The 16,488-nt window shown below is 44.2% G+C and overlaps 2 protein-coding genes across 2 annotated transcripts in view; one reads left to right on the top strand and one right to left on the bottom strand.

Moving 5' to 3' along the window:
- The window catches only part of LOC147702786 (histidine--tRNA ligase, cytoplasmic-like), a 244,763-nt gene extending 239,574 nt beyond the window's left edge, over window positions 1–5,189 (bottom strand). The window contains exon 1 of the mRNA XM_086931377.1: window positions 4,503–5,189. Coding sequence (XP_086787503.1) covers window positions 4,503–4,613 — 111 coding nt within the window. The 5' untranslated portion in view covers window positions 4,614–5,189. The remainder of the gene's footprint in view (window positions 1–4,502) is intronic.
- Window positions 5,190–5,674: 485 nt separating this feature from the next.
- The window catches only part of ZMAT2 (zinc finger matrin-type 2), a 92,575-nt gene continuing 81,761 nt past the window's right edge, over window positions 5,675–16,488 (top strand). The window contains exon 1 of the mRNA XM_086931376.1: window positions 5,675–5,818. Within this exon, the coding sequence (XP_086787502.1) occupies window positions 5,801–5,818 (18 nt within the window). The 5' untranslated portion in view covers window positions 5,675–5,800. The remainder of the gene's footprint in view (window positions 5,819–16,488) is intronic.

Here is a 16,488-nt window from a genome sequence, read left to right as displayed (position 1 = left end):
CACCAGCTTACACAGGCTGCAATGGCAGGCCTGTGGTGATAATTGGAATGGTCTCCCATAGGTGGCATAATACATGCTTCGGCCTATAGGTGAACTCTGGGGTATCTATGCCCTGAGTACTATAGTACCATATACTAGGGCGTGATAAGGGTACCCCAGTATCCAATCTGGGATGTATTTAAGTACTTACCATACCAATTTTGGGGAGAGAAAGCAGGGAGACTGGGGCCTGATTAGCAGGATTCCAGTCAGACTAGTCAGAGCCAGAATTACGTCTAGCAAAAAGTAGGGGGTAACCACAGAAGTAGATCATACTTTTCTACACTTCCTAACCATGTTTACGATATACAGATACTCAACAATACATACAACAGAATGGTAATTTCTTAAAAGTGAAATCAATAAGAAATTGTTGCTTGTAATCTAACGCATTCATAATTTCTTTGTACAACGCCAAAACAACTCTTAGACCTCAAGGTGTTTCATTCCTATTTTTTAGGTCTCGGCCTGCTAATGCTCTTGCGCATTGCTGGCGAGACATATAGAGGGCCACTAGCAAATCCTACCAAGAGGGTTTTGCAGTGCGGATTACGCCCAGTGCATGTGAGGCATTCAAGCGTGAATCTTCACCAGCGCGCGCTCGGCCTCACTTCCTGCTCCCCCGCTTACTTTTGTTATTGCTCACACCCCATATGCTCGTTCCCTCCCCGACTTCAAAGAAACGCCGCTCCCCTGCTCCCCCACCCCCGCATCACTTCCTGCTCCCCCTCTTACTTTCGTTATTGCTCACACCCCATATGCTCGTTCCCTCCCCGACTTCAAAGGAACGCCGCTCCCCTGCTCCCCCCGCCACGCAATGCAGAGATGCTCGCGCTTCTCTCATACTTCTTGTTTTATTTCTCTCTTGCCACACGAACCACCCACCTCTCTCGCTTTGCACTTTCTATTACGGCCTTCCTTTTCGCATTCGTTTCTTCATCTAATTCAATTTGCTACTTTTTCCGATCACCTATCTCTCTCTCTCTCTTTTCTTTCTCTCTCATGCACACTATCTGTCCTACCTCCTCTAGCTCGTTCCTCGTTAACGCTCTCTGTTTCCACCTGCTTGCCTCTCTTCTTCCTCGTTCACCTCTTTCTCCTCGCCCTTCTCTCACGCTCCCTGTCTGTTCTCTTCTCACTCCACACTCTTTTCTCTCTCGCTTAGCCGCTCCCCTGCCGCTCTGTCGCCATCTTTCGGTTCTCTTTGTTTCAGCCCCTCACTCACTCTTTCTCCCCTCACGTTCCTGTTTACCCCTCATACCCCATCATGTCCCTTCACCTTCTACCTCCTTCCTTGTCCTGACCACCTCTCACCCGAAAGACCTTGCGGGACACTTTCTCCCCAGCACCTCTCACTTCTGAACATGTCCTTGTCTAGAAGGCAGGCGCTGGCCCCAGAAACAGTATCACTCAAAACACAATTAAAGGTGTTTCTTATTATCATAATATTCAGAAATTGGCGTGTTTTTGAATGAACTTCTGCTCTTCCACCTTGCTGGCGTCTCTGTTTCTCTCTTACAGTCTCTTTCGCTGGTTATCTATCTATCTCTTCATCTATCTCTCTCTATTTATCTGCCTGGTTGTCAAACATACACTCTTCCCTCAGTCTCTGTCTTTCCTCTCCCACACACCTAAATATCTGTATTTCTTTGCTGTCTCTCTCACTCCACTATCCATTTTTATCTCTCAGTTTCTCAACCCTCTCCATTAACACGCCAGTCCCAGCCCCCAATCCCCGTCTCCTCGTTTTCTCTCCTCTCAAGAAAATCTTTCTTTCTCTTTCCATAGTTTACCTTTCCCTCTCCATTTCTGACCAATCACCTCTTGGACCCTTGTCTCTATATCTACCCCCCCCCCACACATCTCACTCTTTCTGTCCACCCTCTTCTCCCCCACTCCTCAATGTCCTTCTCACGAACTCCATCTATCAGACTATCTTTCATTTACTGCCTCGCTTCCACCATCTTCACAGACTCCCTGTTTCGACTCTGAACGCGCTCGCTCTCTGTCTTTCCCCACAAGCCTCCCACTCCTGCCGTTCTGTTTCTCATCCCGACTCTTCTCTCTTCCTTCTTTATCTATTCTCCTTACTCTGTCTACCGCGCTCTCTCCCACCTTCTCCTGTCGTCATCTCTCTCCTGCTCTCTCGCGCTCTCTCTCTCTCTCCATCTCCCTCTCTTCAGTCTTCATGTGATTTTCTTTCTCGTTTTCTATTGCTCTATCTCTATATATTTATATCTCTCCATCTCTGTTGCTTTCTCTTCCAGTCTCTCACGCTCTCTGGCTCTTTCTTTCTATAGCGCTCTCTCAGTGTAGTCTCAGCACTCCTTGTCTCGGTGGTGCATTCATACCATGAACGCATCTAGCTAAGAGACAGCCGGTGCTCGCCTAGAAGGATCCAGGCAGGCACGAGCGCCCACTGCCCTGGAGCGGAAATCAACTTCGGCTGCCTTGTGGACTCTCACAACCCGGCGACTCGGAAGCAAGAAGCGGCGGTGCTCACTTTCACCTCCTGACTGTGCCTCATTAAACTGAACCACCATTAGGTTGGGCGCAGGGAGGGCACCTTCGTCGTTTCCAGAGTTTTATCTTGTTTTTTTAGTGGACTTGTTTGCATATTTTGACATGGCGCTGAGTGGGAAACAAATAGTTTCTCTTTTGTTACAGAAGCAACATTTCAAATATTTGTTCCTGATATCCACGTGAGTTGGAAATTACGTAAAACATGCTATTTCTGTGAGAAGGGCAGTGGTTAGGCTTCGACTGTAAATTTCTTCTCCATGGTTTCTTACAACATTTAACAGTTTAACAGTAGCACTCTACCGCCCTCACTCTACCACTCTACCGCCACCACTCTACCGCCAGCACTCTACCGCCAGCACTCTACCACTCTACCGCCTCACTCTACCGCTACCACTCTACCGCCCTCACTCTACCGCTACCACTCTACCGCTACCACTCTACCGCTACCACTCCACTGCCCTCACTCTACCGCTACCACTCTACCGCCCTCACTCTACCACTCTACCGCCCTCACATCCTCAATCTATCGCCCTAACTTTACCACTCTACTGCCCTCACACCCTCAATCTACCGCCCTAACTTTACCACTCCACCGCCCTCACTCTACTGCACTCACTCTACCACTCTACTGCTCTACCGCCCTCACTCTACCGCCCTCACTCTACCAATCTACTGCCCTCACTCTGCCGCCCTCGCTCTTCCATTTCTTCTCCATGGTTTCTTACAACATTTAACAGTAGCACTCTACCGCCCTCACTCTACCGCCCTACCGCCCTCACTCTACCGCCTTCACTCTCTCGCCCTCCCTCTCTCTATCGCCCTCCCTCACTCCATCTATCGCCCTCCCTTCCTCTATCGCCCTCCCTCAATCTATCTATCGCCCTCCCTCACTCTATCGCCCTCCCTCTATCACCCTCCCTCACTCTATCTATCAATCGCTCTCCCTCTATCGCCCTCCCTCTATCGCCCTCCCTCTATCTATCGCACTCACTCCATCGCATCACCACAGCATCACTCAGCACCACCACAGCATCACTTGTCGCCACCACAGCATCACTATGCGCAACCACAGCATTAATCTGTGCAACCATTCAACAACAACTGGTTCAAATATGTTCTCTCAATGTTCAAGCTTTATTACAAATGTCACAAAAAGATGTTAATATTTCACTTCTGTTCTTGGATTTTCATCACAATAAAATACACTGAAAATAATCTTCACAAAAGTTATTTACAAAAGTTTAAGCTATTGCCATTATAAATTACAAAAACTTGTATTTAAGTATTAATTATTTTTAAAAAATTAAAAGCCATTGTTATTTGTAATATCAATACATCTAAGTCACGTAAATACAACACATATTGCATTACAAATGTTATAGGGGTCACATTTGCGAAAGTTAAAACTATTGGAATTGTAAATGACAAAGCTATTAATTTAGCTATTTTCAAAACCAACACATAAATACAAAATTTGTCATTTACAATACCAATAGCTCAAACTTTCCTAATGCGATACCTATTGCATTGCAAATGCTTGTTATGTCTATGAGTAACACTGAACAGCCGTTACCCTTCCTTTCTATATGTAACTACTCGTTATAATAAATAGCCCCCGAGTAAAACTTTAATAAAATACTACAAGCCACTTCTGATGCCACTTGTAGGCTAAATAGAGCATCACAACTTCGTGAACTTCGCTGCAACACATTAGCAGCCCTCGTATTATAAATAAGTGTATTTGAAATTCTAGTTCTATTTGTGAAATTTGAGTCAAACATCTGGCCTGCAGTACTGTAGATGTTGTAACGTATACAAGACTGGTTACTTCACTTAAATGGGTTACAATGCAGAATGATGGAACAACCAGTAACATGACCATAGTTCTGATATGCAATGTGAAAATAGATTAGAAAATATCCCAGAAAAAAGCGGCTCACCTGGTTATTGGGAGGGCAGGACATGCAGCGTATTGTCGTACAAGTGAAACGCATTCTTCTACCGGTGAAGGCAACCAGAGCTTTCACGGAATACGCTCTTATAGAGTTCATGGTCTGAGTATTTACCGCTTGACTTGTAGAACATTTGACATCCAAATTACGCAGAAAAAAGACGTTCAAAGAGATCAGAATCCGTGCATTGCTAACAAGTCTTCACTCTGCAGAGCGGATCTGCTTAATACGGGACAACGCAGTGAAAAAAAGCCAAACATTTTAAATGTCAGTACTATAGGAGTGCTACGCGAGCCATTGCCAAGTTTCACCCACGTAAAAAAAGTAAATGTATGGAATCCAAAAAAGGTAACAAGGTAGCAGAAAACTACTATAATAGGAATAAAGAAGAAGAGGTGGTAACACAGGAACACACGGTGAAAACTACGGTGGAGAGAATACAGGAGAAGAGAAATCAGAAGTACTGAGTGCAGGAACAAACAAGAAATTCAGCAGGAAAAAACCAGAAGAGGGAAGCAGGTACACATTAGATTCAACGCAGAATAATAGGTGCCGAGAAAATAAAACCGTGGCAAAAAAAACACCAAAAAACCAGATGCCCTGCTGTGTATGAAGGGTGGTTACTACTTAATAGTAAAATCGTGCAGATACTTGTTCAGACTGCGGCTGTCTGCTGACTTTTCACCCCTGATCAAAGAGACTGGAGCCAAAGAGGTTCTAGCACACCAGGACAAACCTGGCGGATAAGCTGGTAGCCATCTTGAGAGTATAAGATTTCTATTACTAGAAACTATTTAACCGTGAAAGAAACGTACACCTTCCTATTCAATATAGAAAAATGTAATGTGTACAGAAACCTGGATTTTTGTTTTCGGATTTTTCTGTGGATAAACGTAAACGACATAACTCTATAATTATTACAACAGTTACTTATAATCTCGAGACAGCGCAAACTTGGAAAATCCATCACATCGGAATTATGAGGATGTATATCACTAAAGAACACATTCTTTCAAATTCGATGTATATTTTTTTTACGTGCAGTATTCGGGCGCAGCGACATTTTACTTTCATATACTACAAAAGGAGAGCCTACACTGGAACGGCCAAATACCGACATGACAGTTCAATTTATTAGGTGGGAGGCGTTGCTTAGCTCAGGCCGTCCCTTTTCTATGACTGCTGGGAGCAAGACGTAGGACGCTCTTGCGGCTGTCTGAAGTCTCGTTGGTTCTTCCTTTTACTGGTGATTGTTTGTGTTAGAGCCAGTTTACTACAGCTTCAAGATGGCCTCGGGAAGCGGGGTAGGTATCCGATCCTTGGACCATAGAAGCATGAGGAACTGATGGGTGCCGCCGCGAGCGAAGCTTTTGGGGGTATTGCCCTGATTTTGGAACTGTAAAGTTCCTTGGGAAAGAGCAGAAAAGTGTAGGTTTGGCAGAGTGACTGGACCTGAGTAGGTAAAAGGGACTGTCTAGTATGTCAAAGGGTGACGTCTTTGCAGCCAATGGGACCCGGCTGTCAGAGTGACGGTATATTGGTTGGCTGTGGAAGAGTTAGAGTAGCCTGCTAATAAGGAACGTGTTGTGTCTAGCTATCGCTTTGGCGTGACATTTCTGGTATTTACAGTGTGCCACTATGTAAAGTTTTTATGCTGCCTCTAGCTACTCTGACGTCTAATGAGAAGCATTTAAATACACAAACGAATGCGGTCGTGTACAGTAAGTTATACGTAGTTATGTATTATCTAACAATCAAAACTACACATGCCAGAATAAAGGTCTGAGATACTCATAAGTGACATGGTTAAGTTTTGATCTCTGATGTTGCCTCATGTGAGGGCATAGCCTACGTTCTTTTTGCCTCTCTTAACATTGTACACATTTGTTTCCTAGAAAATCATATTCTGTTTTTTGTTCCCCATATGCATGGTAGAGAGATTTAAACTTGCTCCATGCCCTGTGTGAGTAACACAGTCAGTATATTTCCTTGCATTACGATGCTCGTAGTCAGGGGTGTAAAATTTAATAAAATATCTACTTGTCCATGGGGCAGGTTGCTATTAAATCTGCTAGTCCTGTAACAAAATCCACTTGTCCCTTTAGTGACATGTAGTGCGGCCACAAATTATGGCAACAATCTCATTATATAAGACTGATATACCCTCTCTGATTATGCCAGGGATCATATTATAGTAGTGTTTGAATACTTGCAATCCCCTTATGTTGCCACGTTTACGCAGATCTACATACTGGGGCTGAAGGCAGTGGTAAGCAATAGTTCCAGGGTTAGAATGCCCTTTTGAGTCTGTGCAAACCTATTAACTTGCATGTTTTAAGGGTTTTCAGCAACTCTTCTCTAATCTTTTCCCAGAATGAGAAATGTTGAAAATGTGCTCCTGACAATGGCAGACGTAAACCTTCTTTAAGAGTTGAGGGAAAAAAGTAGGTGGAGAGAAAAGTGAACTTGTAAACACTCAGATTTTCATATGAGCAAATCTACGCATGCATATTTGCTCAAGCTAAAATGCAGTTCACATATATTTTCTAGGAGTACTATTTCTTGTCCTACTTCTTTAAATTCTTTGGAATTAACGAAAGCCGTATAGCTCTGCTTAATGCAAGGACATATACCATGGGTGCACTTTTAAGACTTTCTTTAATAATTGGGCCCCTAATTTGCTCTGGCTTTGTCCATGACCTTTTGCATTGATAAAAATTCTGTCTCTCGCTCTGTATCGGCTGGCTTCACTGTGAGTGACAACATTCTGCTCTTTCACAGGGAGTATATCGGCACACAAAATAGTTTTGTACAGTGCCAGTAACTACTGTGACAGTGTGTGCATTTTGAGATGAAAAACAATGTTTGCTTTTGCCAATGTTTGTTTCAATGGTGAGGGCCCAGCAGCTCCCACACCAATAAGGTTTTACAAAAAACAAGCCAAAACAAGTCACACATTGACAAAACGAAAATGCTGACCACCAATTTCAGACCTACTGGCTTTGCAAATGATTGTTTACTTTTGTTTCCCATAATCTTATTGAAACCGGTTACACTGATTTTCCATATTGAATTATTTTGGGAAATACTTGCATACATCAACACATGTTACTAAATGATGCTGCAAAGAAATGGTATCCGACATTTTACAGTAGTTTAGTGAAATGCTTCTTTTTCTGCTTTCTTTTATTTCATGAACATTTTATTTTGAAACCAAAGAATCCTCAATCTTGCTTTCAAGCTTCTTCAAATGTTTGAATCAAATCAGTGAGCATTCTGGGAGCATTATACAAAGCCTCATACTGCTAAATTTGAAAACGTGTGTACACATTTTTATACTGGAACCACTGTCAGAAGTGCATTCAGAGCTTACAACATTTACTTGGAGCGCTCACCCTAATAATAAAGGCTTTCAATTAATGAACCATAAATACAAGTTTGAACAGCATTAACATATGGACAAAAATACTACCTTAACTGCAGACAGTGCGCTTCCCTGATCCATAATGTGGTACTGCAAACTGGCAGCCAAAGGGCTTGTACTGCAGGGGGTTGGCCCTGCTTATCTTAAGGACAAAATACACATGAAAACCTGTTGCCCTTAACCCCAAACAATATGTCCTTGGTGTTGGGCTATATGAATTCCACATCCCTGTCTTAAATACTCTGGATCTGATATCAGATTGAGAGCCTGCTGTCATGTTCACCATTGATTGGTGCTGATATAATTAGTGTCCAAGCATTATCGAAAAAACACTTGTCAACTCCACAATACAATTTAGGTGCTATTGCTGGTTGATATGTTTAACATTTTCATGACAGGATGGCCTAGATTTATAATGCTTAGGTATCCATTACATACGAGTGACTAGCTATCACGTATGCTTTGACTTATTCTGTAGCGTTGTTTATGCTTTGAGATTGTGGAATATTGATAGCAGCTAAAGCTTGGCGCCTTAGCCGCCACAATGTTGGCTTTATTATGATTGATTTTAGAATTCATTTTTTTTTAAATGCAAACCGTGATCTTTGAATATTACTCTTGGATTCCTAATGTGATCTGTTTTCTTAGTTGTGTGAAGCATTACCTTGCTTTCTTCTCTCATATATATACCATCTGTGGCACCTATCTTCTGATCCGAAGTCAGACGCCTTATCCATTAGGCCACGCGGTCATATTCCATCTGTGGCACCTATGATGATTAAAATATGTTGTCTCCATAACAAATTTGTTTCCATACGTGAATACACTATGTATAGAAAAAGTTCCTGTCCAAGTCCAGATATTCAACTGGTTCCGTATATTTTCATACATTTAATTTACACTTTTTTTTACTTCTTTCACTATGTCTTAGGCACATACCTCACATAATAGGACATTAGAGATAAGTGTAATGAGGGACTGTGGTCTTGGTGAAAACGCCCGACCCAGTCTATAGCAAGACTGACTAAAACATGTTGACCTAACCACTCCGGAGTGATTGCCAAACCTTGAGTCTGTGTTTACGTTTACCTTTATGAAGACCTGAATTAAGTTGACTGAGTCTGTCCAAGAAGTCATTTTTACAGTTAGTTCGGTCTACTGCATGTCTTTTTTAGGTCAAGCCTCTCAATGCGCAAGCACATTGAAGAGGCAAGACTATAGCGTCTTAAACAGACTTTATCTAACTGGGCGATTTGGTGCTGTGCCCGTGGCTTTTAGGTCAATGCGCAAGCGCATTGACCTAAAATGCGCGTGCACATCACCAAATCGCCGTCTGTTCCCTCAGCCACACTCCTCCCACACCTTTTGAAGTGAAGCTTAGCTTCACTTCAAAGGCCCCTGCTGCTTTCACACCCTGTCCCCGCTCCGCCCCCTCCCCTGCCCGCCGTGTCGCATTTCTCCCCCCCCCCCTTCTCTGCCTTTCTTCCGTCACTTGGCCCCCTCCCCTGCCTGCATTTTACGGACTTCCTTTTATCCTGTGCCCTTTAGCCCTGTTTCTTTTTCCCTAATCTTAGTCCGTATTTTCTCCAAACTGTTCACACTATCTTTCTCAGTCGTTTGTAAATAATTGTGCTAGTGTGTGCACATGTTCAGCTGCCACCACTGATTTTGTGAGAGTTATTCTACCCGAGTGGCACAGCGGCTTCGCATGCCCGTGTTTACACACGGTCACCAGCCTGACACTGAAGCAGGCGGATTTTCCACTTGGGCTGTCAAACGTAATCTTCATCAAGAAGGCCCCTACTACTTACAGTTAGCTGCGAAAAACACAGTCTGGCGGATGCTACAGTCATTTAAGCACAGTGCGAATCTCAAGCTTTTATTCAACGCTATGGCTTCTTGAAAATAATAAATATTAATGTATGTTTAAACGAATGTGTCTGGGTTGTCCAAGAGTCCGCCAGTTTGACTCTGGATACCGTCCAGCCAAGAAAATGTTCGATGTTGAAAGGTAAACAATGTTTGAAAGATGCACTGGGCTGCGCAGTTATCCGGGTGAATGATGGCGTTGCAGGCATGCATCCATCTGAGTGTGCGTCTGTAAAACGCTGTACGGCGCAACGACAACACGAGCGCTTTGTGCAGCGCTACATAATAAATATAAGAAAATAAAAGGAGATGTTTGCTTCAGATCAACAGCTCAGGCTCGAGGTATGCACCTAAAAATAGGGTACTTTTTGTTTTTTCGCATTTTTTTTTAGTCAGTAATGCTAGAGTTCCCCTGTTTCATGCTAAAACGGATCCACCACCACATCCACCATCACCATCACATCCACCACCACATCCACCATGACATCCACCGCCACATCCACCACCACCGCATCCACCACATCCACCACCACCGCATCCACCACCACCACTACATACACCACCACATCCACCACTACCTCACCACCACATCCACCGCATTCACCACCACATCCACCATCACCACCACATCCACCACCACCGCATCCACCACCACCACACCCACCACCACTACATACACCACCACATCCACCACTACCTCACCACCGCATCCACCACATCCACCACCACCACATCCACCGCATTCACCACCACATCCACCGCATTCACCACCACATCCACCATCACCACCGCATCCACCACCACCACCGCATCCACCACCACCACCGCATCCACCACCACCACCGCATCCACCACCACCGCATCCACCACCACTACATCCACTACCACCACCACCACCACCACCACATCCACCGCATCCACCACCACATCCACCATCACCATCACATCCACCATTACCTCCACATCCACCATGACATCCACCGCCACATCCTCCACCACATCCACCACATCCACCACACCCACCACCACCACACCCACCACCATTACATCCACCACCACATCCACTACAACCACCACCCCATCCACCACTACCACCGCATCCACCACATCCACCGAATCCACCATCACCGCCACATCCACCGCCGCATCCACCATCACCTCCACATCCACTGCATCCACCACCACATCCACCATCACCACCACATCCACCGCCACATCCACCATCACCTCCACATCCACCACCATCACCACACCCACCACCACTACATCCACCACCACATCCACTACAACCACCACGACCACCACCACCGCATCCACCATCACATCCACCACCACATCCACCATCACCTTCACATCCACCATGACATCCACCGCCACATCCACCACCACATCCACCACATCCACCACCACCACCACACCCACCACCACTACACCCACCACCACTACATCCACCACCACATTCACTACAACCACCACCCCATCCACCACTACCACCACATTCACCACCACCACCACATCCACCATCACCACATCCACCGCCACATCCACCATCACCTCCACATCCACCATGACATCCACCACCACCGCATCCACCACCATCACCACACCCACCACCACTACATCCACCCCCACATCCACCGCATCCACCATCACATCCACCACCACATCCACCATCACCTCCACATCCACCATGACATCCACCACCATCGCATCCACCACATCCACCACCACCGCATCCACCACCGCATCCACCACCGCATCCACCACCGCATCCACCACCGCATCCACCACCGCATCCACCACCGCATCCACCACCGCACCAACCACCACTACATCCACCACCACCACCACTACCACTACCACCACCACCACATCCACCATCACCTCCACATCCACCATGACCTCCACCACCCCATCCACCACATCCACCACCACATCCACCATCACATCCACATCCACCATCACATCCACCATCACATCCACCGCCACATCCACCACCACCACCGCCACATACACCACCCCTACATCCACCACCACCTCCACATCCACCATGACATCCACCACCACCGCATTCACAGCATCCACCGCCACATCCACCGCCACATCCACCGCCACATCCACCGCCACATCCACCGCCACATCCACCGCCACATCCACCGCCACATTCACCACCACATCCACCACCACCATATCCCCCAGATCCACCACTACCACATCTATATGTGTGTGTTTGTGTGCGTGTGGCTCTGTGTGTGTGTGTGTGTGTAGGTGCAAATGCAATGTTCTTGGATTTTCGTCACAATAAAATACACTGAACATAATCTTCACAAAAGTTATTTACAAACGTTTAAGCTATTGCCATTATAAATTACAATAACTTTTATTTAAGTATTAATTATTTACAAAATTAAAAGCCATTGTTATTTGTAATATCAAGACATCTCAGTCACGTAAATACAACACACATTGCATTACAAATGCTATAGGTGTCACATTTGCAAAAGTTAAAACTATTGACATTGTAACTGACAAAGCTATTAATTTTGCTACTTTCAAAACCAACACATAAATAAAGTGTCATTTACAATACCAATAGCTCAAACTTTCCTAATGCGAGACCTATTGCATTTCCAATGCTTGTTTTTTTTTGGTGTTGTCCAGATAGTGTAATATTAGCTCTATGAAAATGAAATGAAAAATACGTTTATAAAGCGCGAGAATGCCATGGCGTCTTGGTGCTGAAAGCGGTGAGACAGTGATGCTCTGCAAGTTCATGTAGCTTATTTAGGAGGGAACAGCCAGGATTTAAGTAGTTTCCTAAAATGCTGCAAGTTAGGTTGCAGCCTCATAACAGTTGGCATCTTGTTCCACAGAGTGGCTGTACGATTGGAGAAGCTCCTGCCTCCCCATCTAGCTCTGCAAAATTTGGGAATTTGAACAAGACCCACATTAGTTGATCTTAGGTTCTTCATAGGCAAGTACCTTAGTAACAATTTTTGAATATCAGAAGCTCCGCCACCATATAATGCCTGGTGGACCTGAGAGAGGCCTTAAACTCCACTCGTTGCTGAATGAGAAGCCAATGAAATGCTCTTATTCCAGCGGAGGTAGAATGGCCTTTTGAGATATTTAAAAGCAAGCGAGCAGCTGCATTTTGTAAAGACTGTTATTTGGACAACTGAGCTTTGCCAATGCCTAAAAAAAGTGTGTGACAGTAGTCTATTCTAGACAGAATAACAGCTACCACCACTGTTCTCCTGAGTTCCTGAGGAATAAAAACGAAAATCTTACTTAGGATCTTTAGTTAGAAAAAACAAGAAGACGTAAGGTGGTTTATCTGGCCAGCAAAATTTAATTGATTGTCCAAGATGATTCCTAGATTCCAGACCTTAGATGTTGGACATGAACACCCACCCACCTCTGTTGGCCACCAGGTTTGGTTTCACAGGGAAAGGCCCATACCAAATTCCATCATTTCAGTTTTCTCGGTATTAACCTTAAGAAAGTTTTGACTCCTCCAGCTCATGATTTCGGTCAGACAGAAATGGAAGCTAACAGCAGTAGCTTCCAGAATTTTTGATACAGATATAATACGTTGGGAATCATCTGCATGGGAGACCAAGGTGAAACCATGCTCTCTTATTCTAGCTAGAGAAGTGCCATAGATGTTGAAGAGGGTGGGTGATGGGGCCGAGCCCTGCGGCACCCCGCAAGGAAGATGAAAAGTGTCAGATTGCAAATGGTCCCAGACTATGCTCTGCTCTCTACAGGCAAGGAAGGAGGTGAGAAGGGCAGGGCCATTCCCTCAATCCCCAGAGCATTCAACCCCCGCAGTAACACCTTGTGAGTCACGGTGTCAAATGCTGCCGATAGGTCTAAGAGGATGGCCCGGCCCCCCTGTCAACCTGTCTGCGAATCCCTTCTGTAGCCATTATCAGCGCCGACTGTTTGCAAATGTTATACTGTACGGTACAGTGGCAAGATTGAAAGCCATGCTGACTAGAATCTAACAAATTGTTAGATTTGAGGAATTGAGTTAATTCCATTTTCATCGATTTTACGCCCCCCCCCCCCACAATTTTTGGCAGCTAATCACATGCAAGAGATTGGTCGTTAGTTTTTAACCTCAGTCGGGTCCAGGGTTTTAAAGGAACGGCCAAATACAAGCTTTTTTCCAGGCACATGGGGAGATCCCTGATTCCACTACTTTATTAAGTAAGGGAGTTGGTAAGGGATAGGTGTTGATTGTATCTGAAACTAGATGTAAAATGGAGGAGGGACATTGATCATTGGGTGAATCTGACTTACTAGTTAGGAGGTGATTCACTTTCTCCTGTGAGAAGCTTAGAAAACTCGTAAGCTGGTTCTGAGAGAGATTCTCCTCCACAGATGACTTACTAGATGTAGTTGCAGTACTTACTGTGAGTAGGAGATCATCATAAATAACTTGCACCTTTTGTTTGGAAAAAACTAGCCAACTTATTACAGAAGGCTTGGTCAGGCCTGAACTGATTGGACTGTTGTGGCTTAGATAGAGCTTGGACTGATTTTAAAAAGCTGTTTAGTGGAGTTTTTATGCAAGGGAAGAAGGAAGCCTAACAATAGCGACGACAGTGCTTCATACTGCTGCCTATCGTTACTTATATTGAAAATAAAGTTCTGGCTAAATTCTATACACTTTTCCTCTTGAATGCCATTGAAGGACAGGTACACCAAGATGAATTCATATTTAGGCTAAATAGAACAATTTTAATGTGTCTACAGAACTGCCGGAAGTGCACCCGAACAGTCCCGTGCCTAAATGCTTTAAAGTATTTAATTTGAATATATCTAATGACTTTTGATGTTCAGTCATGGGGGAAATGGCATACAAAAATGGTTAATCAGTCATTGCACTACCTTTTATTACTTAAGATAGACTGTATGTCTATTGTATTGTTTAACAAAGATTCATGCAGCCCAGTTGTGAGGCAGCCAGCCTGAGAATCGAGGGTATTTCTGGTAAACAATCACCAGTATGCTGGGCGCATAGCTGCAATTAAAGTATATACAATATTCAATTCTCATTCAAAATTAAACCGAACATACTCAAGCGTTCATATTAGATTTGCATTTCAGTTACTTTACTCATTGATAATGATAATAATAATTCCTTTATTTAGATATAAAAACAATATCTTTAAAAGTTTTCCCAAATCTCATTATGTACAATATTGTAAAATAAAAAAATAATTAAAAGAGTAGAAAGAGTAAAATTGGACCGTAAGCATGCTTGCTGCAAGATTTCAAATTGTAGTGTAGCCCTCCCAGAAGTTGCAAATTCTATTAAGATACATATTCAATCTAAACAGCGAGCAACGGGGCCTTGGCAGTTTCCATTTTATCTAAATTGTGGTACGCTTGCTGAATAAATTTGGCCAATTTTATACTTAAAACAATGTTATGCAAAGACAAAGCAGCAATAATGGCATGCCTACAAGTCCGAACTCCCAGCCTGTTCCATTCTGGCCTAAGCAAACACCTGCGTTGAGAATCGAAGGATGGACAGATACAGGGCACATGCAAAATTGTTTCCGTCGCTAACCCGCATCCTCTACATGTTTTATCCTCCTTCCTACGGCGCCAGGTGGGTAGGTCTTGAAGAAAGCGCCAATCTCCCATTCTTAGGGCAATCAGGCAACGCTTTAAATAAAGTGAAAATGTCGTAGAGAGGTAGGTGGCAGGGGATAGCTGTTTGTAGGAGTTGACTACTGCGCAGGAATGACTGCGTTTCATGAACAGAGCTTTATCTTTAACAAGGGATGTCATTTTTACACATTTTTTTATTGTGTTTTTAAAGGCAGTCTGGCTAGGATTAAGAGCCCAAAGGTCGGCAGCTGACATTTGATGGATGTAATCATTCAAAAGGCAGCCGAATGATCCCCCTGGATTGATCTCATTAATTTCTTTCCAGACTAGAGATTCCACAGTACCTGGTTCAGCCTGTCTTAATTTATGGCAAAGCTTAAGATATGTACCAACATTGGAGGCTTCATAATTGGTTAACCCCAGCTCTAATCTAATCTGTGCCGGGGATGCGGTGCTCGGCAAATGAAGTACCTTTTTATAGATTTTAGTTGTATGTTTATTTAAGGCAATGTTCATTTTGCCTTTAAAGATCTCTATGCCATATGAAAGTGTAGGCCTGATCTTTGCTCTAAGAACTTCCAGTAGAGGAAAAAGGGTTGGACCTGAAAGTTTCTTCGATAGCTTAGCCAAAGATACCACTAGAGCCGTGGCTTTGGCAGCGATCGCATTACTCTGCTTTGTAAAACGGCCCCTGGATTCTAAATAGACACCTAAATATTTATATGATTGGCCAGTTGAAAGACTTGTTTTATTAAATGACCAGCCACCACCACAGTAACGTTTCTTACCAAATGGGACTATCAAGGTTTTTTTCATGTTGATTTCTAGTTGATTGCTGATTGTGTATTGCGTTAATGAATCAAGGAGCCTTTGTAGCCCTACTCTGGTGAGGCTGAACAGGGCTAGGTCATCGGCGTATAATAGGTTACATAATGCCGTACCTCCTACTTTGGGGGGGTGACTGTTTACCTTATCTAAGGTGCTTGACAGATCAGCTATAAATAGGTTGAAGAGAAGGGGGGCCAGCACGCATCCCTGCTTGACACCACATGA

The sequence above is a fragment of the Lissotriton vulgaris genome, chromosome 7 (assembly GCF_964263255.1).
Source record: "Lissotriton vulgaris chromosome 7, aLisVul1.2, whole genome shotgun sequence".
Taxonomy (NCBI): Eukaryota; Metazoa; Chordata; class Amphibia; order Caudata; family Salamandridae; genus Lissotriton; species Lissotriton vulgaris.
The sequence above is the reverse complement of the archived record's forward strand: the minus strand, read 5'-3'. Positions and strand labels throughout refer to the sequence as shown.